At 51.1% G+C, this 26,166-nt stretch overlaps 1 protein-coding gene across 3 annotated transcripts in view; it reads left to right on the top strand.

The window, feature by feature from the left end:
- Positions 1 to 26,166, top strand: part of PCNX3 (pecanex 3) — a 139,465-nt gene that overhangs the window by 102,785 nt on the left and 10,514 nt on the right. For 2 of the 3 annotated variants that reach the window (XM_053369637.1, XM_053369638.1), the window contains exons 4-27: positions 275 to 314; positions 883 to 978; positions 2,823 to 4,121; positions 5,278 to 5,407; positions 5,508 to 5,677; positions 7,525 to 7,621; positions 8,904 to 9,039; positions 10,040 to 10,200; positions 10,818 to 10,971; positions 11,143 to 11,175; positions 12,548 to 12,719; positions 12,828 to 12,938; positions 13,584 to 13,675; positions 13,990 to 14,099; positions 14,545 to 14,650; positions 15,569 to 15,661; positions 16,468 to 16,618; positions 17,041 to 17,188; positions 18,617 to 18,794; positions 20,402 to 20,510; positions 21,252 to 21,381; positions 22,420 to 22,478; positions 23,677 to 23,892; positions 25,259 to 25,512. In XM_053369637.1, coding sequence (XP_053225612.1) covers positions 275 to 314; positions 883 to 978; positions 2,823 to 4,121; positions 5,278 to 5,407; positions 5,508 to 5,677; positions 7,525 to 7,621; positions 8,904 to 9,039; positions 10,040 to 10,200; positions 10,818 to 10,971; positions 11,143 to 11,175; positions 12,548 to 12,719; positions 12,828 to 12,938; positions 13,584 to 13,675; positions 13,990 to 14,099; positions 14,545 to 14,650; positions 15,569 to 15,661; positions 16,468 to 16,618; positions 17,041 to 17,188; positions 18,617 to 18,794; positions 20,402 to 20,510; positions 21,252 to 21,381; positions 22,420 to 22,478; positions 23,677 to 23,892; positions 25,259 to 25,512 — 4,245 coding nt within the window. The remainder of the gene's footprint in view (positions 1 to 274; positions 315 to 882; positions 979 to 2,822; positions 4,122 to 5,277; positions 5,408 to 5,507; positions 5,678 to 7,524; positions 7,622 to 8,903; positions 9,040 to 10,039; positions 10,201 to 10,817; positions 10,972 to 11,142; positions 11,176 to 12,547; positions 12,720 to 12,827; positions 12,939 to 13,583; positions 13,676 to 13,989; positions 14,100 to 14,544; positions 14,651 to 15,568; positions 15,662 to 16,467; positions 16,619 to 17,040; positions 17,189 to 18,616; positions 18,795 to 20,401; positions 20,511 to 21,251; positions 21,382 to 22,419; positions 22,479 to 23,676; positions 23,893 to 25,258; positions 25,513 to 26,166) is intronic. The other variant, XM_053369639.1, reaches the window with a different exon arrangement.

The raw sequence follows: 26,166 nt of genomic DNA, 5'->3' as shown, positions 1-26,166 counted from the left end.
AGACTTCGTCAAGAGAGTGTTATAGGAAACTGCCTTATACTGAGTCAGAATATTGCCTACACTGACTGGCAGCAGCTGTCCAAGGTTTCAGACAGAATTCTCTTCCAGCCATGCCTGGAGATGTCAGGGATTGAACCTGGGATTTTTGTGTGTGTGCTACACTCATACTGAGCTCTGGCTGCTCTGAAAGGCGTGGAGGTCCAGCCTTCATTCCTGCCATCCCTCAATAATCTTTCTGTGAAATATCAGTTTGATCTTTCTCTTTGCCTTTTAGGACCTGCTGCCCCACTTGGAGGACGGGAGGCCTGTAAGAGGTGAGACTATTCTCTCTGTCGATTCTGTCCAAAACATAACACCATGGCTTCATTTCAGTTATAAATCGGGGGCAGGGGGGGAGAAATCCACTCTGCATAAGGCGCCTTTGCAGCAAATGGACTTGCGCCTGATCCTCCCAGCACTACAATTATGTGGGCACTCTGCCCTTTTCTGGTTGCTTTCCAATGTATGAGTTTCTGAATAGGGGCAGAAAGTGGCCCTGATGATCTCACCCTCCTGAGCTCGGCAGGAGATGGTGGGTTTCTCCAGCCATGTGCCTTGAAGCAGGGGCGGGGAAATTTGCAGCCCATGGGCTAGATCTGGCCCTTGGCTTAATTTCATGTAAGGGGGGAAGAAGGGGGCTGCAGTGCCTGTGACCAGTATGCAGCCCCCAGCAGATTACACCCAGGGGAACGTGGACCTCAGAGAAGAGATGCCCTCATCTGCCTTAGAGCAAAGAGCCCTGGCTTTATAGCTGAGGTTGGAGGCATGAGTGAGAGGTGGTGAGAGGGTGGGTTGTCTGCAGTGGGGAAAAGTCTCTCAAGCTCCTATCACTTCATCCTACAGACATCAAAGAACTTGTCCGTGAGCAGGGCAGCAACAACGTCATTGTCACGGCAGCTGACCGGGACATGCTCCAGCACTGTTCCCCTGAGAACCGTGGTAGGTCCCTGGCTGTGGTTGGTGGGGCAAGAAGGAGGGAGGCCCTGCACAAGACGGGAAGAAGCAGTTTTATAGACTTACAAAGCTGCCTTCTTCCAAACTGGGCTGTTCGTCTGTCTATCCCAGTGTCTCTGCTCTGACTGGCAGCGGGTTTCAAAGGCTCTCAACGGCCATCTTGTCCAATCCCTTAGGATTACCACACCCCTGCAAGGTGGCCACCCAGCCTTTGCTTAAAATCCTCTAATGCACCACCTTCTAAGGCATAGCACTGTTCCACTGTTGCATAGCTTGCACTGTCCAGAAATTCTTCCTAATGTTTTGTCAAAATCCCCTTTCCTGTGACTTGGTTTGGGGCCTTCCCTCTGGAGCAACAGAAAACATTTGCACCATCATCTGTGTGACAGTCCTTTTGAATATTTGGAGATGTTTTGCATGTCGCTTCTCAATCACACCTACATATTCACATCCATTTGTTCCTCATGGGACGTGGTCTCCATCACCATCTTTTTTTTTGCTACCTTCCTCTGGCGTGTTCCAGTTTGTCAAGATCTTTCCCTGCCCTGTCACTTGGGAGCCTTTTTTTCATATATAATATGTACAGCTCCCCACCCCTGGCAAATGTTATACAAAAAGAGAAGCAACTCGCCATAGGCGACCAGAAATTCTATGCAGGCGAGTGAGTGGGCTGACGGAGGAGAGACAGTTCACTCCATTCCTCTTCCGTGCTAATCATGGAGTCTCTTCCTCCATGATCAGCATCGAAATGCAGCAGCACAAGAGGGCTGGAGTGATCCATCCTCCTTCTGGCAGCTCACTTGGTAGAAGTCTTAGGCAACTTCCTATATTCCTATTGCTGCTTCTCAAAAAGAGGAGTGTCTGTAATCTTCCTGCTTGGAGATTAATGTGTGGCTTGCAGGCTTTTTCAGACACATAGGATTGTTTCTAAGAGTAGACCTATTGAGTGCTGCCGTCAATAGACAGTGAGCTGGATATCTCTTGTTCAGTACAAGGAACTTGTTGCCCTGCTGTTGGCAGCTGTGTGAGTGGAAATAGCACTCCATTGAGAGCACTTCATGAGGAAACAATTCGAGACTGTCTCAGAAAAGCTAGCTTGACGCGATCTGGCCTGTAGCAGTGTCAAAAAGACTTGCTTCCCACGGTAGAGTGGTCCAAGGCACTTGGAAGCGGTACCATTTTGAATCAGTGCTGTTTCCGTTCTCATGTTTTGTTAACAGAGAGTCAAATCTCAAGCCCCCCAGTTACCCAAGTGACACTCTGGAGTGATTTCACTCTTTTGCCTGAGATTTTGGGCAGAAAAGTTGTGTTCCACTTTTATTTATATTGTTGTGCTTATTTATTTTTGCTTCCTCTTATCATCAGTGTACATACCATCTTTTGACTCTGCTTGGCCATAGCGACTCAGATATCATTGCTCCAGATTCATATCTCTACCCGTCATGCTCCCATTTCTGGAGTGGAACTGCTGTGAAACTAATGAAACTTAAGTTTCAAGGCCCCTAATCCCGGAGGACCCCAGAAGTGAATAGTTCACATTGCTTAAAAAAGGGGGAGGGTTAAATTTTCATTCCCAGAGTTTGAGAGTCAGTAGCACAGATGTTGTAAAGATTGTTGTAAACAACCCCATTGAAGAAGATAACAGCGGTTACCTAGACTTCACTGTTGGTTGCAAAGGGCCCCCGAAGATGTAGGCCTGCCACTGACCCATTTTATATGCATACATCCTTGGGTGTGGTTAAGATCCCAGCCAGCTAATCAATGTCCCTGTCTTGAGATGTGCACTTGTGTGTAATGCCCTCCTCCTCTCTGCCTCGCCCTCTCTACAGCCAGTGATGTCACGATGGCGTCTGCTGACGTGGAAGGTGCAAGCGGAAGCCTGCTGCCTCTTCCCAAGGCAGAGCCCCCTCCGGCTGGGAGGAAGCAGCCTCCCTCCCTCCCAGCGCAGACTTCCCTACAGAGCACAGATTCCTCAGAGCAGTCTCCCCCTGCTGGGGCAGGGTCCCGGGCCCCTCCGCGCTGGACCGCCAGCGAGTCGGAGAGTATGGGGGACACGCCGCTGAGCCCTCTAATCAAGAGCAGCTTGAGCGAGGAGCTCAGCCAGAGCTTCCTGAGCCTGGCGTTGCCAGAGGCCGGGGGTCACGGCCGCCGCGAAAAGCGCTGCTCCGGAACAGACTACCAGCCCTTGGAACCCCGCCCGGAGCGGCCCCTCAAGGCCGGCTCTTCGGACAGCTGCTTCAGCGGCACCGACAAAGAGACCCCCAGCACTCTGAGCAGCTACCGCAGCGAGAAGACCAATTCCACCCACTTGGACAGCCCCTCGCTCGGCCCCGGCCCTGGAGAAGGGGCGCGGGGAGACGAGGGTGGGCCCGGCATATCCCCACCCCCTGACGGCGGCAGCGACACGGACGCCCTCTCCGACAGCGAGCTGCTGCGCTCCCCTGAGCTGAGCCTTCTTGGGGAGCTGAGCTTCGACACGCAGAACACCCTCAACTCCCTGGAGACGGTCAAAGGCGACGGCGAGCTGTGGGGGTGCCCCGAGCCGGAGCAGGTGGTCCGGCCGAAGGAGCTCGGCCTTAAGGGCCGCCGGCGCCTCTCCCGCAAGCACGGCAGCTCGTACCTGCCCATGCGAACCCTCCTGGACAGTAAGGCTTACGCCGAGGGCTTTTTTGCCGACGAGGACTCGAGCGACTGCAGCGACCTGAGCCGGGCTTCCAGCTTGCACTCCCAGCACAACTACAGCACTGACACCTCCTCCAGCACTTCCTGCTACTCTCCCGAGCGCCACCCGCCCACTCAGCACGGCAAGCAGTGCCTCCCTGCTGCCGAGGCCAAGCCCCCACCCCTTCTGCCCCCCGAAGGCGCCACCCTCCCTCCCCAACATTCCCATTACGCCCAGCGCTCTGGGAGCACGGCCAGCGCCAAAACCCACGCCCGTGTCCTCAGCATGGACGGGAGCCACATGGAAGTGAAGCCGGCGGGCTGCCTCACGGTCTCCAAGTCGGATTTGGAGTCCCACGCAGGGAAGCTGACAGCGGAGCAGGAACTGGGCAGCGCCATGCGGAGCCAGTCTGCCAACCAGCCCGGCTGGAGGGGGGAGCTGCAGGCCGAAGGGGCCGTCGGAGGAGGTGAGTCCCTGAGATATTCCAGGTGCGGCTTGACTGCCCAAGGGGAGAGCTCACAATGTTGTTAGAAAAGTTCGACACCACTCCCAATCTCTGCCAAGCCACGGCCAGATTCCGGGGGGGTTCTCGGCACTCAACCCAGGGTTTGTGTTCCTTAGAGAAGCAAGACACAGTGGAGGCTGTTGTAGCTTTAAGATATTTGGTTTATTTGTATATACAGTGGTACCTCAGGTTAAGACTTAATTCGTTCCAGAGGTCCGTTCTTAACCTGAAACTGTTCTTAACCTGAAGCACCACTTTAGCTAATGGGGCCTCCCATTGCTCCTGCGCCGTTGCTGCGCGATTTCTGTTCTCATCCTGAAGCAAAGTTCTTAACCCGAGGTACTATTTCTGGGTTAGCGGATGTAACTTGAAGCGTATGTAACCTGAAGTGTATGTAACGTGAGGTAACACTGTATCTACCTTTAGTCTGCATGGAGAGGAAGTACAGTGGTACCTCGCGTTACATATGCTTCAGGTTACATACGCTTCAGGTTACAGACTCCGCTAACCCAGAAATAGTGCTTCAGGTTAAGAACTTTGCTTCAGGATGAGAGCAGAAATTGTGCTCCATGGGCACGGCAGCAACAGGAGGCCCCATTAGCTAAAGTGGTGCTTCAGGTTAAGAACAGTTTCAGGTTAAGTATGGACCTCCAGAACGAATTAAGTACTTAACCCGAGGTACCACTGTACAGATCTTTCAGCCTGGTCATCTCAAGAGGGGCTGGTTCCCCACAGCAGTGCAGCGCTGCTCCCCCTTGGTTCCTCAAAGCATCTCTCCCAGCCTGCCTTCAGCCAAGATCTTTCTGCCCTTTATTTCAGCTATTCCAAGGCTCATGCCAAAGGCCCCCAAACACTTCCTGCGACATCGCACCCACTTGCCCAGCTTCACAGGCAACTTGGGCAGGGAACACATCGCGACCCTGGCCACCGCGATGTTATCGCCAGTTCAAAATGCCTGAAACCACTATCGCAACCTGAGCACCGTACCAGTTTCAGATCATTTGCCGATATATTGCCCAGCCCTAGTGGGGAGCCGCCTGTCACCAGAGTCTGGAGGCAGCGGAGGGAGGGTGGGGGACAACTACAGCAAAGGATCGCCTGGGCTTTTCTTTTGCAGCTGCCACTGGAGAGGAAGGGCCCAAGCCTGACCGGTCCAGCAGCATCAAGCGCATGCAGGCCATAAGGCGGCGGCATAACGCAGGCAGCAACCCCACCCCCCCATCCTCAGTGATGGGGTCCCCGCCCAGGTAAGCACCGCGGCACATGCATGCACTTCCCCCTTTTTCAGTTGGTGGGGGTTTTTTAATATTATCTTGCCTCTTCTCACCCTCCTGCCTCTCCCCGCAGTTTACAGGACCTGCAGCGAGGCCGGGCCTCTTCGCACTCTCGTGCGCTCACCCTCCCCTCCGCCCTGCAGTTCGCCAGCTCCCTCCTGCTGCCGCGAGGGGCCATCCACGAAGCCTGCAACTTCGACGACACGTCTGAAGGTGCCGTGCACTACTTCTACGACGAGAGCGGTGAGCGAGGGGCGGGCGGGGGGAACGCCGCATGGGAAAAGGGGGGCAGAGCCGCAGGAGGGGCTTGAGCAGGGGGCCTCTCCTGAGCCTTCCATTGTTTTATTCTGCATTTTAAATTATTGGTGTTCGGGTTCAAAGGTTTGTGTTGTCATACTTTGTAAGCCGCTCAGAAGCAGCCTTTGAAAACTGCTTAGAAGCGGCTGTGGCTTTTTTTGTGGCAGTTCCCTGTTTGGGGGATGCTGTCAGGGATTGGACTGAAGAAGAATGGTGGGGGCGCCCCCCCCTTCTCCTGAGTCTTCCTGAGAACTGGAGGACAGTATAGATTCAGAACAGTGGTTTGCAGAGGGGCATAGTTCAGAGGCTGCAGAGGGCAGAAGCTGGGAAATAATTGGAAGATGAACAGCGGGAAGAAGAACAAGCACCAGGGGAGATACAGCTGACTGACTCAGTCCTTGGATGCATTGCTGACCCCCCCACTCCCAGAACCAGGCGTGCATTACGGGTAGTAGAGCAGAGAGCTCAGAGACAGAAATCTCAGATTAGCCGGCGCAGGGGTGACATAGAATAGGTACAGCGTAGGGGGGTGGGACTGTACTTGGAGCAATGCCATCATGGCATAGATACTACATTCCTTTGACTCTCTCTGTGAATACTGAATAAATTACATGGTAAGGCCTCTTCGTGTTTTCTACATTTTTGGCTGCCACCAGGGGAGGGATAGGATTCCCTGAGCCTTGACAGATGCCCTCCTTGGAGAGGTGCACCTGCGTTCCTCATCAGGGACTTTCAGGAGGAATTTGAAATTGTTCCTGTTTACACCGAGACCACTGTTTTCAGACAGTTTTTACTGTAATTTTTAAAGAAAATTTTAAATTAATGGTAACTGTTTATAGAATGTTTTTTAGAAATCTTTTGTTATTGATATGTTTGCTACCCTGCAGTAAGAAAGGTGAAATACTACTACTACTATAATTATTATTATTAGTAGTAGTAGTATAAAATTTAAATAATAATAGTAATTCAGGAGGGCAGGTCTTGCTTCGAGGTTGTTCACCAGTGTTTTGTGGACAGGACTAGGTTCCCTTCACCTCAGGAGGATTTTATTCAATCATGCCTGGGATCCCGAATGCCCTGGAACTCAGATGTTTTGGCTCCTGAACACCGCAAATCCGGAAGTGTGTCCCGGTTTGTGAATGTTCTTTTGGAACCTGAACATCCGACGGGGCTTCTGCGGCTTCTGATTGGCTACAGGACCTTCCTGCAGCCAATCAGAAGCTGTGATTTGGTTTTCAAACGTTTTGGAAGTTGAATGGACTTCCGGAATGGATTCCGTTCGACTTCCAAGGTACAACTGTATGTATTTATTTCTTTGTGGTATGTACAACTCACCCGTTGTCCAAAGGTCCCAGGTTGTGGTTACACATATCTTATTGAAAACAATATACTGTATCGGCTGAAACCGAAACACAGAGGCCATCATAAAATCTCAGTAAGAACAACTGCACAGCAGTGAGAACCAAAATAAAAACACATTCACCGGGTAAAGAGGTGCATCTTCACCTGCCAACACGGTTGATGCATGACACACCTCAGAGGGGAAGTTGTTATGAAGATACGGAGCCACCACCAAGAAGGCCCTGCTCATGCGCATTGCTGGGTGATAGGATTACAAGCAGGGCCTCCCCTGTAGATCTTAAATATAAGGACAGGATGATAAAAGAAGTGGTGTATGCCAGAATGTACCTTGGCTCCACTCCCTGAATAAGTGGACGCCCTCATTTCTCTCTGTATTTGCATGTAGAAGATCCCAGCTTCAGTATTCCTATCCTTTCCCCCTTCCTCTCCAGGGGTCCGGCGCTCATACACTTTCGGACTAGCCGGGGGCGGCTACGAGAATCCTGTGGCACAGCAAGTCAGTGCAGAGCACGGAACCAACAGTGGCTGGTGAGGCTTCCTGTGTTCTAAACTTGAGCAGCTGATGTTGCATGCGGATGTGGACTTTCTGGAAAGCTTTGAAAGTTGCCGGGGGGGGGGGCGGAGAGATTCTGGAAAAGTTTCCCATGGCCCTAAATTCATGGCTAAGTTAGCATATTTATAATGAAGTAATCACTTGTAATAAACATTAGTAAACAAATCTCTTCTTCTCGTAATAATCATTAGTAAACAAATCTTTTCTTCAAAGAAAGATACACTGCAATCCTATACCCACTTAACTGCAAGGAAGTCCCACTGAACTCAATGAAGCTTACATCTCAGTAGCCGTTTATGATTGCGCTTTTGGGTGGTTTGAACATTGCTGTATTCAAGGCTTTCCTGAAACATTTGATTTTTGTTGAAATACTTGTAAATCTTTTAAAGATGTGATAGCTCAGTAGCATATATTTCCCTCATTCGACATACCGTCAGGGTAAACCTGTTGAAATCAATAGACATTAGGGGACACTCAATCATCATCTAGATCAGGGTTTCCCAAACATGGAGCTGCATAGATAAATGGCTGGACTCTGTATCAGGCTGCCTCCTGTGTTCCTTGTCTATTGGTTTTAGGCCAGGCAGGAGCCATAGCTCAGTGGAAGGTGCATGCAGAAGGCCCCAGCCCCAATTCCTGGTGGGGCCAGTTAGGACTGGGAGAGCTCCCTGGAGCCCTGATGACAGTCAGTGCAAGACAGCACTGAGCTAGACCACAAATGGCCTGGCTCAGTTTCAGGCATCTTCCTGCCTTCTTCCTATGTTAGTGCGTCAGATTGTGACTGGGGAGACCCAGGTTTGAATCCCCCGCTCAGCCATGAAACCCAGTGGGTGATCTCAGTCCAGTCACCAGATCTTAGCCTAACCTACTCATGGGGTTGTTGTGAGGATACAGTAGGTGATGGCAAGAACCAGGGAGCTACTAGCAGGACTGTAAACTTAATAAAGAAATAGCTTGAATTGGTATCATGCGTTGGTTATCCGAAAGTAACTGATGGTGAAAGTGTGGGGAATCTGTGACCCTTCAGATGTTGCCGGACTCCAACTCCCATCAGCCTCCAGCCAGCATGGCCGGTGGTCAGGGTGGATGGGAGTTGTAGTCCGGCAACATCTGGAGGCCTGCAGCTTCCCTATTCCTGATGTAAGCAAACTCCCACTTATAGGACCTGTGGGTTGCCCTGGGATACATGCCTCCCATCACCAGCCTCTCTCAGGTGATCGCTGCTGCATCACACTCCTTCTCTGTTTGCTTTGGCAGGGACAGGCACTCGCATTCCTCCAGCTTCAACTCTGCAGAGGTGCCAGAAGGGACGCCTGCCCTTACGCTGCTGCAGCCACGCCCCGTGGTTCTTCAGGGCATGCAAGTGCGCCGGGTGCCACTGGAAATCCCTGAGGTGAGGCCCTGGGACCCAGGTGGCAACACCGAGATCGATTGGGCTTCCTCGGAAAGAGCCCTGGTTGCTTTGCATCGCTTTGTAATTTTGTAAGGCGCCTCAAATTACAGACAGAAGAGGTATCAGCTGGGTCTGTTTGCACTTTTAAGCTCTCCTCCTTGTTTGAGTGATAAGACCTGCTTGACATGCCAGCTCTGGAAGACTAGGGGTGCTTCCCTGAGATCTTGCAGAAACTCAGATTGCCCTGCGAGATCTCATGAGAGCATCTGAGAGCTGTTGCACACAGCAGGCCTTCCCCGCTAAGCAAGGCAGAGAGCTTAAAAGCTCTTTCTGTGCTGGGTAACTCCCAGGGATTTGGACACAAAAGAGCTTTGCATCTCTCTGCCTTGCTTGGATGTAACCTGCGCAATTTCAACCAACCTACCTTCAACCACATGTGGTTGGAATTGGGTGAATTACATGTGTGTAAAATGCAGCCATACTCTATTTGATCTCCCAAGTCCTAGTCCAACACTCTGACCACTGCACCACACTGGCTTCCTAGAGTACTACTGTTATGGGGCAGCTCTATAAATTAAGTAGGTAAATAAATATGGGGAAAGCAAAATGTCACCTAGAGAAGGATCTGAAATAGTTTATTTGAAGTTTGTTTAATTCTGGATTGATGTTCTGATGTGTTGTAAACCGATTTTTCTTCCTTTAAAATACAAAGTGGTATAGAACTGAAATTAATAATAATAATATACTCCCCCAGTTTATTGCAATTGTAAAAAACGGGCTTAGCAGAATTCGATTTTTCGGGGACAAAAACTGAAGGAGGCAGGGGCAGAGAGATTGAAAAGTAAGAGAGAATTGAGAAAGGGGGCATTATTTGTGGGTTCAGCTTTTAGTTTCTGGCCAGGAGGCGAAGTCTCTTTCCTTTTAAACAGTTTTGGGGGTAATGGGATGGGTCCTGAGTGGAGTAGCAGAACCAACCCAGTTAATTGGCTGTTTTCTGCAGTTTGACCTTCTGGACCAGGAATCGCTGCACGAATCCCAGGAGAACACGCTGATGATTGAGGACAAATGCCACCCACGCCAATACTACAAGTTCTGGGTGCTGCCTGGACGCTGGATGCGAGTGCGCTATGACCGCCTGGCCTTGCTGGCTCTGCTGGACCGGTGAGTGACACAACCAGCTGCTCGTCTGGCCAGGATCCAGGCAGTCCTGTCTCCCCAGTGATGCCTCTTCCTGCGAAAGGTGCCTCTGGGCATATGCCAGCCATAAAGGTGCAAGATGAGGCTGGCAAAGTCTCTCAGGTAACTGCTGAATGGACGACTGGCACCTCCTTGGTTACAGGCCGTCCAGATCTTTGGGTTTCTGAAGCCTCTTTGGAAAGCTGTAGCCCAAATGGTTGCATCTGCCAGGCAGTCACAAGTTAACAGATTTGCTCATGAGCCCTTGGGTGGATTTGGACAATACCACCTATGAGAAAAATAGCAGAACCCTTCTGAAAACAACCCCCCTGCCTGTTTCTGATCTCCGCCCTGTCCCTGGAATGCCGCTTAAGTGTGCTGAAAGGTGAAAATTGGGCTTTCCGATTCAACATAAGGAAGCAGATCTTAGTTACGCATTTTTCTAATGACCAGCTGGGATGGAACAGTTCAAGGAGAAGTCCCTGCTCCCTCAGGATGATGGGAGCAGCCCCAGCCTTCCTTCTCTTCCCTCCTCTGCTGCCTATTGCTGCCAGGTGGCAGTGGATGGTCAGTGATGCTCCGTTCTTCCTCTGCCCCTCCAGGAACCGGCGAGTGGCAGAGAACGTGTTTGTGGTGGTGCTGGTGAGCCTGGTAGCTTTCCTTGGATACCTCCTCCTCCTCCAGGGCTTCTTCCGGGACATTTGGGTGTTCCAGTTCTGCGTGGTCATCGCCAGCTGCCAATACTCTCTGCTGAAGGTGAGTCTGTGGAGCCCTGTCTGCGGCTGAGCATGTAGCTTTTCCATTCAATGAGTGTCTTTTCAGTACTGCTCCCCTCCTCCCCCCGGTTGTCCTGAGGGCGCATTTTCTCTGCAAGGAGACCTGATGTATCTAACCTCCCACCCCCTTTCCTGCCATCTTTTTTTTCAGAGTGTCCAACCTGATGCTGCTTCGCCGATGCATGTGAGTATCAAACTGCTGGAAATTTGAGCAGGCTTAAGAGTAAGTGTGCGCGCACACAAGGATAGCAGATACGGCTTTGGTTGGTTAAGGATGCTTCCCTTGGATGCACTTTCGTGCATGTTGTGTGGAATCAGTTTATTAGTGGGCCTCATGCACCCGAGAGCTGGGAGCAGGAGGACAGGGCAGGAAGTACCATCCGCCAGGGGGTGGGCAATGGGGCAATTGCTCTCAGCCAGGTGTGGGAACCTCAGGCCAGAGGTTTCCAGATTGAGCCACAAGGTAGTTTTCTCCCTGAAACCATGCCCACTGGTCAATCAGCTGACGCCATCTCATTGGGTGGCTAATGCCACCTGATAGGCTGGGCAATGGAATGGACCTTTAAAGCCCTCAATGACTTCTTCCCTGCATACCCTAAGGAGCATCTCCAGCCCAGTTATTCAGTCTGGACACTGAGGTCCAGCTCCAAGGGCCTTCTGGCAGTTCCCTCACTGCGGGAAGTGAGGTTGCAGGGAACCAGGCAGAGGGCCTGTGGAATGCCCTCCCGTCAGATATCAAAGAGAGAAACAATTACATGACTTTCAGTAGACATCTGAAGGCAGCCCTGTATAGGGAAGATGTAAGTATTCGATGTTTTATTGTGGTTTTCTAATTTGTTGGAAGCCACCCAGAGTGATTGGGGCAATCCAGTCAGATGGGCAGCATATAAATATATTATTATTATTATTATTATTATTATTATTATTATTATTATTATTAAAGGAGGATTGACTCACCCAGCGATGGGGAAAGGGGTTCAGTGCTACCTGGCTCAGGTGCATGAGAGACCTCCCCATTTCTCACATGATCAAACCCTGCAGGAAGGTCAGTCCTACCTTGTTTGGGCGCAGGAGGTTCCCAAGTGCCCAACAGCCAGGTGATTTCCAGGCACAATGCCAGCCACTGCACAATGGATTTTAACAGCCAGGTAGCGGCATTGGGTCAGGGGGGAATACAGGGGGAGCACAGAAGAGGCAAAGTATATTTCTAGGTGGATGAGTTGTAAGATCTCTGAAAGAAAATTGACAGCATGTTTACTGAGTGGAGGAGTCCAGTTTACCCCCCTCCCGGTGCCACCGATGGAGACATATGACCTCGCAATCATCCGGCATACGAATGAAGAATGGGAGGGGCCTGATAAGGATCTGGCCTGTGGAGCCAGCCCCCTGCTCTCCATTGCCTTCCGCTGCATACATGAAAGATGGCCTTGGAAGGCAGACATGAACCAGTCCCTGCCCAGTGACCTCGCAGCCTTGTGCTAGTTGCTGTCCCTAAGAGGAAGCATCCCTGGCCTCTGTTCTCAAGGGGACTTTTCTGCTTTCCCTTCCTCCGGCAGGGGCACAACTGGATCATCGCCTACAGCCGCCCCGTTTACTTCTGCGTGGCGTGCCTCTTGATTTGGTTTCTGGACCTCTGCGCCCACGCCGTGCCCCTCCCACCCGTCTCCTTCTATGACCTCACCCTCTTCTCTGCCGGCTTCTTCTACTGCGCCCGAGACGTGGCGATCGGTGAGTGGCTGGCGGGGTGGCCCGTGGCTGGCGAGAGAATCCCCAGGCGGCTCATGGGGGTCATTCGAATGTCCGTGGCTTGATTCCGTTTTTTCTTTTCTCACCCAGTTTTCACCCTCTGCTTCCCGGCCATCTTCCTCTTCGGACTCCTCCCCCAAGTCAACACTTGCTTCATGTACCTTCTGGAGCAAGTGGACATGAACATCTTTGGCGGAACAGGTGCAGAGAGAAGAGGGGAAGGGTGAAAGGGGAGAGGCTGGGGTGGGTGGGGCTGAGGGGGTCTTGGGGTTCTGCTGGAGGTACAAAGCACACTCCTCTTCGTCCTCCCCGGTTTGCGTGAAAAAGGGCAATGCATTGCTGAGCTGAGCATCAGTAGCGGAGCTGGGTATGGACTGCAGCACTTCAGACTGGGGGTCCAAGGTGGGACCCCCATAGTGCAGGCTGCAAAAGGGTTTCAGTCTTGTTTTAAACCTACCTGTTGCTTTTGTGCTTTTAACTGTTTATAATTATTGTGTGTAAATCGCTTTGAGACAGTGGTTTAGAAGGCAATTGATACATTAATTGTAATAATGCAGTCATGCCGTGGAAGTCAAACGGAATCCGTTCGACTTCCAAAACGTTCAAAAACCAAATTGCAGCTTCTGATTGGCTGCAGGAAGCTCCTGCAGCCAATCAGAAGCTGCGAAAGCCACGTCGAACCTTTGGGTTCCAAAAGAATGTTCTCAAACCGGAACACTCACTTCCGGGTCTGCGGCATTCGGGAGCCAAAATGTCAGAGTTCCAGGGTGTTCGGGATCCAAGTTACAACTGTAATAATGATAATTTATGGTGCTGCCTTCTCTTTCTCTCTCTCCCCACCCACAGCTGCCACCAGTCCCCTCACCGCCCTTGTTGCTCTCCTGCGCAGCCTCCTCGTGGCTGCCCTTCTGTACGGTTTCTGCCTTGGGGCCATCAAGGTACCTGACCTTTGTGGGGAGCGAACGGGCCAAACTTGCCTTTGGGGAATGGGCCGGGGCTGGCTGTTGGCATTGAGCTCCAGGGCAGGTTCAGGTGGTTTGCTTTGTGGTCACACTGCAACCTTTTGGTCTGAAGCAACAGTGCCATCAGATCAGGTCTAGGTTGGGGGGGGGGTCCGCTTTTGGCTGCCTGGTAGGGCTGTGTATTGCTAGGCTGCCTGCTAGGGCTTTGGGTTTCAGGCGGGGGCTTTGAGGGTATTGCAGTTTCTCTGAGCCTGATTGGTTTAGTTTCTCTCCTCTTTGCTCTTTCCCAGACTCCGTGGGGTGACCAGCACGTGCCCGTCCTCTTCTCCGTCTTCTGTGGCCTCCTCATGGCACTCTCGTATCACCTGAGCCGCCAGAGCAGTGACCCAACTGTGCTCTGGTCTGTATCCCATGCGGGATGGATGGGGAGTGCAGCCTGCAGCAGCAGAGAGCGAGGAGGGAGTTGGGACTCCTGAGTGGCAGGGAGACAATTGGGGGGGGGGGAGAGCAGGGTTTGCAATCAATAGCTGCTGGGAGCTGGAAGGACGAGAAAGGGGAGGATTGCTGGAGACAGTGAAGCAGATTCCTATGGGAGATGGTGGGCTCTCCTTTCTTGGAGGTTTCGAAGCAGAGGTTGGGTGGCCGTCTGTTATGTGCGATCTAGTTGAGATTCCTGCGTTTGCAGGGGGTTGGACTAGATGACCCTCGGGGTGCCCTTCCGACTCTACAGTTCTGTGATTTTATGACTCCCCCAGCCAGCTTGACGTGGGGAGAGGCATGAGCCTGCTGGGGATTTCCTAACCCTAGTTCTTCTCTTCCCTGTTTGTCTCCCCCGGACGGGACAGGTCTTTGATACGAAGCAAGCTTTTCCCTGAATTTGAAAACCGCAATGTGGAGAGCCCCCCACTTGGAATCAAGGATCCGCTGCCTGAGAAACTACGCAGCTCCCTGGTGAGTAAGAAGGCTTGAGGAATTTGTGGGTGGGTGTTGAAAAGCTCACTCATCTGAGGCACAGCCCCCAAATTCATTTGCAAATTGGGCATAGTCTGCACTGAGCCAGGCAGCGGGAGGAGAGCTGCCTTTTTAATTTTTATTTTCTGTGCAACTTCCCAGGGAAGGGTAGCACGCCATCACCCCAAGGAGCATTTCCATCCACATTTTAAAGTGGCGGTGCTTCTTCGCTTCTCCAACTGGCTATGAGCTGTGTAAAATTTAAAAAGTAGGGCGAGTGGGGAAGTTGAAATACAGCCTGTAAACCGCCTTTCATGTGGCTTAAATAAAAAAGACCTGCGCTTGCAAAGGGGCTATCTCTTGGTCACGTGCAAAATTGAAGTGGTTTGAGTTCAGGCTGCTCTGTCCATCCCTGCTGGTGAGGTGGGTGGGGCAGCATGGAAAAGGAAAAAGAAGGGGGTCTGCCCTATGCAGTTTTACGTCTTCACTGATAAATGGTGTCCTAGCAACGGGCCGTCCCAGAGTGGTCCATCAGCATAAAACAGGGCTGTCCAACAGGTTGACTGCTATCTACTGTTAGATTGACCAGACTGGTGTCCGTGGTAGATCGCGGGATCCTCCCCCCCCCAAAAAAAGCTCAACAATTTTGGTAGATCACTGCCATTTATTTTATAGTGGGAGTAGATCTCAGTCTCTTGAAAGTTGGACATGCCTGGCTTAAAATATCGGCATAGTAGTGATCATCCATAAGAGAAAGCTGTGATGGGCTTTTTGAAGAAAAGGGAGCTCCCTGGAGGGTGTGGGGCTCAGGTGTCTGGGGCTCAGATGCAAGCCAGCCGGTCACCTCTAAAGCAAAGGGCAATGTGCACAGAGAAACTCCCAGCTTCTCACTTCCTCTTTCTCCTCGCCCCAACGCAGCGGGAGATCCTTCACTCAGATCTGGTCATGTGCCTCGTCATCGCTGTCCTGACATTTGCCATCAGCGCCAGCACCGTCTTCATCGCTCTTGAGGTACCCGTGGGAAGAAAGGCGTGGCGTTGGTGGGTGTGGGAGACAGAGGCTCCAAAGGAGCTTGGGTGCTGCTTTGCGCAGGGCGTGTCAGCGGTTGCCAAGGAGGTGCCCAGCGCTCCAGATCCAAAAACTTGAGATCTGTGGGATCCAGTGATGTCACAGATTTGCCGATGTCTGTGGATTGGACCCAGCGGCAGTAATGGGGGTGGTGGGGGTGTTACTAGAGGTAGAAGGAAGGAAGGCAATCGTAGATTCATAGAAGTGGAAGGGACCCTGGCAATAATCTAGCCCAACCGCCTGCAATGCAGGAATATGCAGCTGTCCCATACAGGGATTGAACCTGCAGCCTTGGTGTTATCAGCACAGCACTCTAACCGACTGAGCTATCCAGGGAGTGGCTGTAAAGGCCTAGAAAAAGAATTGGGTTAGGGGATCGGGTGACAACCCGGCCCCCCCACAGAATTTTAAAGAGAAAATTGAAAACCTCCTGTGAACCATGTGTGAAGGGACCATCAGGGTCATCTTGATTTAAGAGTCTCATGCTATATTGACTAAGCTATTTTCTGCCCAGCTTGGTGGCACCAGTGTCCCCCTGCCACCCACCCCCCTGGCAGTCCAACAGTTCTTTGAGCCGCTCACTTAGATAACCCTTGGCAGGTAGGCATTACTTAGTCTAGTAAGCCTGTGCACATAGAAGAAAAACAGTGAGAGAGCTGGTGCTCTGGGCTAACAAGTTTAACAGCAACCCTTTATGTGCTTGCAGTGTACTTTATTGCATTGCCCGCCTCTTGTTCTGCCCTTCCCAGTCTGTTCTAGGTTACGTGCTCTACGCTTTGGCCGGCCTGGTGGGCTTCGTCACTCACTACCTGCTGCCCCAGCTGCGGAAGCAACTGCCGTGGTTCTGCCTCTCGCAGCCGGTGCTGAAGCCACGCGAGTACAGCCAGTTCGAAGTGCGCAGTAAGTACCCTGGGTACACGTACGCGGGCAAGCGTCCTTAAACATGATGTTCCCCTGAGCTCTTGAGCAGGGAGAGGCTGCCTTTGGAGGGTTCATTGCTCTCAGCTCAGCCCTGCCTGGGATGGTACAGACATGGGATGGTGCCTTTGTGCACCTGGACTTCTTATGGCACAAAGCTGAGCTTCTAGGTAGGCTTGAGACGCAGTGCAGCAAGGAAGGGAAGCACTGTGGCTCAGTGGTGCTGCATGCGAAGCAGGTTCAACCCCTGCCATTTCTTGGTAAGGCTGGGAGAGACACCTCTGCCTCTAACCCTGGAGAGTTGCTGCCGGTCAGTGAAGACAGTCCTCAGCTAGATGGGCCAAGCATGTGATTGAGCATCATCTTACGTTCCTGTGTGCCTTCCTCCACTCAACGTCTTCCAGGTGCTGCCCAGCTGATGTGGTTTGAGAAGCTCTACGCCTGGCTACAGTGTGTGGAGAAATACTTCATCTACCCAGCTGTGGTGCTCAACGCTCTCACCATCGATGCCCACTTGGTCAGCACTCCACGGCAGGACAAGTTCTGCATCTAGTAAGTCCCACTCCCACGCTGGGCTGCAACTTCACTGTAGGATGGGAGAGGCTGCTCTGGTGGACTTTCTCTCCCTCCCTCCCTCCCTCCGCTCCTTCTCTCTGTCACCTTCTGCACTTCTGGGTAGAAAGCTGTCTTAAGGGTTCTCTAGTGCCAAAAATGTTTGCACCAGGAAAACATGACTCCCTAAGACTACATTTGCACCATATATATTTGAAACTGTATGATACCAGCTTCAACAGTCATGGCTTTCCCCAAAGAATTCTGGAAGCTGTAGTTTGTTACAGGTGCAGAGAGCTGTTAGGAGACTCCTTATTCTCCTTGTGGAGCTGCAATTCCCAGACTTCCCCGTGAAGAGAGATAAATTGTTTAAGCACTCTTGAGAATTGTATTTTTCTGTGCGGGGAATATCGTGGTCTCTTAACAACCTTTGGCACCCTTAACAAGCCACAGCTCCCGGGATTTTGGATGAGGGGGAACCACAACTGCTTAAAGTGGTATAGTGTTTAAAATTATGTTGTGAATGTGGTCTTTTCCCACCTGGTGCCTTTCAGAGGTTTTGAACCACAATTCCGATCAGCATGCTAGCTGGGGCTGATGGCAGCTGTAGCCTAACGTAACTGGGGGGCACCAGGTTGGGGAAAGCTGCTCTAAATTATGCCTGTCAGAAAACCCTTGTGTAACTGCATCATTTTCAGAATTTGTTGTGTGCTTGCTGATCACAGGGATTGGGTGTGGGTGTGTACTTGGGCCATGAGTACTGAGAAACTCCAATCGTGCCTCTTCCAACCATTTTTTGACTTCTGAGATGTCAATATAACTTCCAAGCAAAGGGTAGCAAATGATCAGCCTAATAAGCCAATATCCTTAAGCATACTGAATTTGCAATATGAAATCCTGTGCTTGCTCACCATTTGCGCAGAATGATCTAATAGCATTGGCCATTGAGTGCCAAGACTGGATTTTTGTGGGTGTACTTCTGTTACTGCCCAGGCTGAGGAGTTAGCGCTGAACTGAAAGTGTGTGTTTAAGTGAGTTTCTAGCTGTTGCATTTATGAAGCTGTGCTTTGAACGTCAGTGGGCTGTGCCTGGCAGAATCTCAGAAGCTGGAGCGTACCGGGAGGGTGGAGGACTGAGGGGAACTTTTGTGTCTGCATTTGGCTCTTTGGTTCTCCCCATAAATAGCAGGAGCGGTGTGTATAGACTGCAGAAAAACATTTTGTAGAAGCATTGCACGATCCTTTTGTGATCAGAAATCATGAACACTGGCCTCCAAATGCCTTTGGCTAGCAATAAACTTTGTGCAACAAACTTTTAAGAACCTTGGGTTTCCCTTTTTGTTTTTATTTTTGCTGGAGGTAGAGGACAGATGCACAAGTAACTTATTCTCTCTTCTTTCCCCTCTCCCCGCCTCCCCTCTAATCCCAGTTGCCGAGCCCTCCTCATCACCATTGCAGGCATGAAACTTCTGCGCTGCTCCTTCTGCTGCCCCCCTCAGCAGTACGTCGCCCTGGGCTTCACTGTCCTCTTCTTCCAGTTTGACTACAAGCAGTACTCTGAGGGCTTCCTCACTGACTACTTTGTCATGTCCATCCTCTTTAGCAAGGTAGGTGCTGACCTGAACCCCCCTCTCCTGTCAGGAGGAGAGTCCTGGAATCATAGAGTTGGAAGGAACCCTGAGGATCATTCCTGCAATGCAGGAATCTGTAGCTCTCCCATACGGCGATCGAACCTGCAACCTAAGCATTATTAGCACTGCGCTCTAACTAGTCCTTAGACTGGCAGAACAGGCAGCTTTGCTTGGGGTCCAAGGGGCTAGGATAATGCATTGCAGTGCCATTCATTTGGGAAGTGATAGCAGATAGCAGATCTTCTATGAACTAATGTCAAACTCCTTCTCTGAGTGTGAATTCTTTATTTTATTCATTCATTCATTCATTCATTTATTTGATTTCTGTTTCTCCTTGGAGCTCAAGGTGGTGGCATATGTGGTTTCCCCTCCTCCCCATTTTATCCTCACAACAACTCAGTCAGGTAGGCAAGGCTAAGACAGCCAATAGCCCAAGGTAATGACCCAGTAAGCTCCATCGCTTACAAAAAGAGCAAATTTGAACCCTGGTCTCCCAAGTCCCTAGTCTAGCACTCTAACCACTGCACAACACTGGCTTTTACATAGCCAAAAGAAATTCCACTGTCCTTTCACAGCAAGGAAGTATCACCAGGCTCAGGAGAACTCAAAAGTTTGCAGAAGCATAAGAAATGGAAGGAGGGGTCCCTCCAACAGCCCAAAGTAGAATTGAGTGTGGCTCAGTGGAATGCTAGCTGACTGTTAGGGGAGGGGAAATGGATGGTGTGGGAAAGGTGAATGGAATGGAGTGTCCTGCAAGGTGGCACGGCTAGCTGGTTGGCTGGAGCCATGAATTGGAGCACTTTGCACTGCAACCTTCTGTTGCAGATATCACTGGTATCCAGCGGCTGGCTCCATTCTTGCAATTGAGGAACTGGCTCGTTTTAACACCACAGTCCTTATTTGCGTCCTGCGCTCCTGAGTTTAGATTGCCTTCTGTTTGTTTACTGATTGGTTGGTTTTATTTTTATTTTTCAGTAGATTTGTGGCCTGCTTTTCAACTGGCATGCCCAAGGCAGTTTGCAACATAAAAAAAAGCAGTAAACCCATTAGCTGCCTTACAGTTTAAACAAAGGGAAACCAAAGGTTTCTGCTGCTGTTTTTAACCATTTGTACCTCTCATTCCTTTTCAGTGTATTGAGGGAACCCAAAAGTTTTGGGTTACCCTGTCCAGAGGACTGCATAATCATTGTCACCCGCTACCTGGAAGGGCTTTTTATCTTCTTTACCCAGTAAAGAGCCAATCCCTGGCAGCATAGCAAATCACAAAGGAAGGAAGGAGTTTGGAAAGTGGCATGCAGCGCAGTCTTTAACGAGGAGTGTCTGGTGCAGGTCAAAGAGGAGGGGCAGGGGAGGAGGACAGGCAGGGACTCCACAGATTGTGGACCAACCCATTGGGAATAGGGAAGGTGACCCAAGACTTCTGATGGGCAATTTTTCCTTTATCAAATTCAGGTGGGGCCTATCCTTTAGCCACCCCAGTCTGCTCCCTCTCCTCTCTGATCCACTAGTCTCTACTGCTGGACTGAGCTCCATGTGGGTAAACTTCTCTGTTCTTCTTTTCCCGCACCCCATCCCCTCTCCAGCTGTGGGACCTCTTATACAAGCTCCGGTTTGTGCTCACCTACATCGCCCCCTGGCAGATCACGTGGGGCTCTGCTTTCCACGCCTTCGCTCAGCCGTTCGCCGTACCCCGTATCCTTTTCCTATTGCGGCAGCCAAGGGGTGGAGGTGGAAGGCAGCGCGTTCAGAGTTTTCCTCAGTAATATTCAATTCATTTCACAAAATTTACTTGGCGGAGGAACACTCGAGTGTTTTACAAATGATGAGTGATGCAAACGGAAATAATTCCCCCTACTCCGTTTCTGTCCTCTGCTCTCAACACAACCCCCGTCATCCAACAGGAGTGGCAGCAGACTCAGGACTGCACATTTAACCAATGGGATTCACTGCCACATGATGTTCTGGTGGGCAGCATAAGCTGCTTCTAGGAAGATTCAATTCGTCAGTGACTCAGTAGCTTGAATTAGAGCAGCCACGGTCAACATTTTTACGTGTTTCCTGTTATCTATACCCCCAACTTTCCTTCAAGGAGCTCAGCATGGTTCTCCGCCTCTCTGTTTGATCCCCAAAGCAGCTCTGTGATGTAGGTTAGGCCGAGAGAGGCAGTGACTGGCCCAAGGTGGCCCAGTGAGCTTCCTGGCTGAGTGTGGGTGTGAACCCTGGTCTCCCAGATCCCAGTGCATAACTCTCAGTCCTACAGCACCCTGTTTTGGTGAATGCAAGAGACAGAGAGCAGGTGGCTAGTTGTAACTTTCAGCACCTGGGGTGTGCTGACATTGCACATTGAACCAGCAGCAAGAGTAGCTGGGTATTTGACTTTGTCCTTTTTGAACTTGACGCTGACGTTTCCTTGACTGCTGCCTGCCTGTCCAGACTCTGCAATGCTGTTTGTCCAGGCTGTCCTGTCTGCTCTGTTCTCCACCCCTCTCAACCCGCTGCTGGGCAGCGCCGTCTTCATCATGTCCTACGCTCGCCCCGTCAAGTTTTGGGAGCGCGACTACAAGTGAGTGCCAAGCATGTTGCAGGGAGACCCTGGAGCCAACCTCCCTTGCCACTTAGCCACTAAAAATAATAATAATAATTGTACCCCGCCCGTCTGACTGGGTTTCCCCAGCCACTCTGGGCAGCTTCCAGCAAAATATTAAAATACAATAATTAATAAAATATTGGAAACTTCTCTAAGCAGGGCTGCCTTCAGATGTCTTCTAAAAGTCAGATAGTTGTTTATTTCTTTGACATCTGATGGAAGGGCGTTCCACAGGGCAGGCGCCACTACCGAGAAGGCCCTCCATACAAGGCAACATTTACGTCCCTATTGTAGAAAGCTCACTCCAGAGTCTTTTTGGACTCACAGCTGTCCATGGAGGCTGACCTTGTATGGAGACAGGTCTTTGGTCCATCTAGCCCAGCATTGTCTACCCCAGGGGTGGGGAATTCCCAACATCCCTCATCATTGGGCATGCTGGCCGGGGCCCATGGGAGTGACGTCTGGAAAGCCACAGGTTCCCCACTCTTGTTTTATACCAGGGTTTCCCAAACTTGGGTCTCCAGCTGTTTGGGGACTACAATTCCCATCATCCCTGACCACTGGTCCTGCTAGCTAGGGATGATGGGAGTTGTAGTCCCAACAACCACTGGAGACCCAAGTTTGGGAAACTGGCAGTGGCTCTGTCTGTTTAGAGTTTCAAGTGGGAGACGATTGCCAGCCCTACCTGGAGATGCCAGGGATGGAACCCAGAACCTCCTGCTTGCAAAGGGACTCCTCTGTCACTGAGCTACAGCCCTTCCTCACTGGATCACTGGGTCCATGCTCTTGGCCAGGACCACATTCCTGCTGATTGTGGGTGGGACTGAATCCAGGGGTGGGCAGGCCAGAGCCAGAAGTGGGTGAACATCCCCCTTTTGTCTCCCTCCCTGTCCCGGGGGCTGCTGTGGGAAAACTCAGAAGGTCCAAACTGATTACTTGCAAAGACATTTCTAAGTCAGGCTGAGGACCACAGGTTGCTCCCCCTCTTGTCTAATCTCTCTCTTTCCTTCTCAGCACCAAGAGAGTTGACCATTCCAACACCCGACTGGCCACGCAGCTTGACCGCAACCCAGGTGTGTTTCCGCGGGTGGCCCCCTACTGGAGAGCTTGAGGCTGGCAGCAGGGCGGGGGGAGGCACAGAACTGTTTTCTCCAGCTCCTAGTCCATTTCTTATGTCAACCTGGTCTGAAAAAAGCCACTGTACCATAAGAGTAAATATTGTGCTTTAGTTCTGTGGCTGTTTTCCAGCTCTCCGTCCACCTTTCTATATAAATCCGCACATTTAAAATAATTTTGCTGTGCAATCTTAAGCATGCTTTCCTGTAAAGGAAATCCCACAGCCTTCCGTGGGTCTGACTAATAAGTGCTGTTTCATATCCAGACTTTATGGGCTCGAAAGACTAAAGGCCATACAGTATTAGATGTAACTTTAGTGCAGCCACAGAGGGAGTTTGAATTTGATAGGCACAATGATGGGAGGTGATTAATGCTTTTTCCACAAGTCACCTGTCCCTTGGCTACAGTTCCTTGCTGCAAGAGCAGGACCCATCCGCTATGCCTGGTGTCTCTGCCTCTGCTTATAAACATAGGCACTTCTCAGGCTAAAGCACAGTATGGTTGATAAAGGAGCCGGTGCGCTGCTTAAATGGTCTTGGAGTGTGAACGCCACAAGGGCACATAGAAAGCTGACTTACATCCTGTCAGACTAATTGTATACCTAGCCCAGTATTGCTGATTCTGGCTGGCAGCAGCTCTCCAGGGTGTGAGAGGGAACCATCCCTAGTCCTGCTGCATCAGATGGCAGGGACTGATCCTGCGGCCCTTTGCCCACAAAGCAGGGGCTCTGTCTCTGAGCTGCAGTCCCTATCCCTGAAGGCAGGAGACTGCCTTACACTGAGTCAGGGTTTTTGACCGTCAGCCCAGTGACACTGGCTGGCAGTGACACCTTGTGGTCTTGGGCAGAGATAAGTTCTCATTGGCTGATTCATTTAAATGGAGAAGTTTTCCGGGAGTTTCTTGGGTGCAGAGCAGGCGCTGCAACACTTCAGCTGTCATGGAAGCGAGCATCAATCATGCACCGCGGGCAAAGAAAAACCCCTCCCCTCCTTTGCCCAAATCAACTAGCCTGCCTGTTGTGGAGGGAAGCCCTTCTGGGTCCCGAATGATGAGGGCAGAGTTGGGAATCCAACATTATCTGGAAGGCTGCTCCTCTCTGCCTCCCCTGTGCTTTTACTACGTATTTGTGCTCATGTGGTTTGCCCCGATTCGCAGGCGCCGATGACAACAACCTGAACTCCATCTTCTACGAGCACCTGACACGCTCCTTGCAGCACACGCTCTGCGGGGACCTGATCTTGGGGCGCTGGGGCAATTACACCACAGGGGACTGTTTCATCCTGGCCTCGGACTACCTGAACGCCCTTGTGCACCTCATTGAGATTGGCAACGGCTTGGTGACCTTCCAGCTGCGGGGTCTCGAGTTCCGCGGTAAGTCGGCAGGGAGGCCAAAGCGATGGGGAAGCCCATGATCTTCCTGCTGAATCTTCCTGGGACAGAAGACTGCTCCTGGGTCTGTTTGTGGGAGCCGATGGGAAATGTAATCCAAAACATTTGAAGGGCCCCAGAAGACTGGATTACAGCTTCCACCTTCCCTGACGGTTGGCTACACTGGCTGGAGCTGATGGGAGATGGATGCCTAACATCTGGGTGGGCTGTCCCTAGTCCATTTTGTCACACACACACACACACCAGGTTTCAGTAATGGTCTTTCCCAGCCTTGCCAGGAGATGCTGGGGACTGAACCTGGGACATTTTGGCCCTTGACCTTTGACATCTGGACATAGGAAGCTTCTTTATATCAAGTCAGACTTGACTTGCCCATTCAGCCTTCCAGTACTGCCTACTGCAGCCTTCTGCAACCTGGTGCCATCCAGATATTTTGGACTGCAAGTCCCATCAGCCCCAGCCAGCTTCGCCAGTGGTCAAGGTTAATGGGAGTTGAGGTCCAAAACACCTGTATGTAACTAGGGTGTGGAAGGCTGGCCGTTGTTGTTGTTGTTATGGTGGTTGTTCGACAGTGGAATGGTCACTCTCAGGAGGTTATGGACTCTCCTTCCTTGGAGGTTATTATGAAGAGGTTGGACGGCCATCTGCCATGGATGCTTTAGCTGAGATTCCTGCATTGCAGGGGGTTGGACTAGATCACCCTTGGTGTCCCTTCCAACTCTGTGTTTCTATTATTATTATTATTATTATTATTATTATTATTATTATTATTATTAAAATTTATTACCCACCTTCTGCCAGCAAGTCCCAGGGTGGGTTACAACAACCCTAAGATTCAGAATTTAGAACAGTGAAAATACTGTCACTAACTAGCAGCGGGTCCGCAGCAGAGAAAGGGCTTTTTCTTACCCCCTGCCTCCTGGTTCTTTTTTAAGTGGAGATACCAAAATTGCCACTGAGCTCCGTCACTGCATCTAGCCTGCAGGCTAGAGGTAGGTTACACGTCAGCCCAGAGGTAGAATCTGTCCTCCCTGCACAAAACCCCATCAATTTTGATGGCAGCAGCGCAAGCAAACAAAATTAAGAGACTGTTGTTGAGAGGTTTAGAATGCTTTGTACTGTGATGCAAATTGCAAGTGACCCCCCCTCCATAGTCATTAGATTGGCTATTTCATGAGCAAGGAGGGGGCGGTAGCCCTTCTCCTCAACTTATCTGCAAGGATCTCTGTGTTCTTGTTTAAGTGTGGGCTCAGATCTCCTGCTGTCAAGGTGACTATGGCCCATGGGCCACAGAGAGGTCAGTGCCTGCTGCCACAGACTGACGTGCAGGCTGCCCTTTCTTTTCCAGGTACCTACTGCCAGCAGCGAGAGGTGGAAGCCATCACGGAGGGGGTGGAGGAGGACGAGGGCTGCTGCTGCTGCGAGCCGGGCCACCTGCCGCGCATGCTGAGCTTCAATGCGGCCTTTGGGCAGCGCTGGCTGGCCTGGGAGGTGGCTGCCACCAAGTACGTCCTGGAGGGCTACAGCATCAGCGACAACAACGCCGCCTCCATGCTCCAGGTCTTCGATCTTCGGAAGATCCTCATCACTTACTACGTCAAGGTGAACCTCGTTGCCCGGGAGGGAAGATCTGTATTACTGCACTTCTGGGTTGTTAGTACAGTGGTACCTCAGGTTAAGAACTTAATTCATTCTGGAAGTCCGTTCTTAGCCTGAAACTGTTCTTAACCTGAGGTACCACTTCAGCTAATGGGGCCACTGCGCCGCCGGAGCACGATTTCTGTTCTCATCCTGAAGCAAAGTTCTTAACCCGAGGTACTATTTCTGGGTTAGTGGAGTCTGTAACCTGAAGTGTCTGTAACCCGAGGTACCACTGTAATGGTTGTTACGTCACAATAGTTTTATTTTTCTAAAAATGAAAAGGTTGAAAGAGGTTGGTGCCTTCAGCAGGCACCGGAAAAGCAACAGAGTTGGTCGGTGCTGTTTTTCTAGAAAAAGAGGTGCCAGAACTCACCAGGAACATCTCCCTCATTCTTTTAGAATGGCAATGGCGCCCACCTGAGAAGTGCTGGAACTGAGTTCCGGGGGGGAGCCCTGGAAACAATGCCTATCTAATATTTACCAGACAGAATTCCCAAAGGAATTGGTTGGTATTTTGGGGTCCCCTTTTCCGGTTGCATTTGAACAGTGAAATCTCTGCCTAACAAGCAAACAGGCATGAGCTTCATACAGTCACTTTGGTCTTAGGAATGGGGC

Source organism: Podarcis raffonei, chromosome 16 (assembly GCF_027172205.1).
Source record: "Podarcis raffonei isolate rPodRaf1 chromosome 16, rPodRaf1.pri, whole genome shotgun sequence".
Lineage (NCBI taxonomy): Eukaryota > Metazoa > Chordata > Lepidosauria > Squamata > Lacertidae > Podarcis > Podarcis raffonei.
The sequence above is the reverse complement of the archived record's forward strand: the minus strand, read 5'-3'. Positions and strand labels throughout refer to the sequence as shown.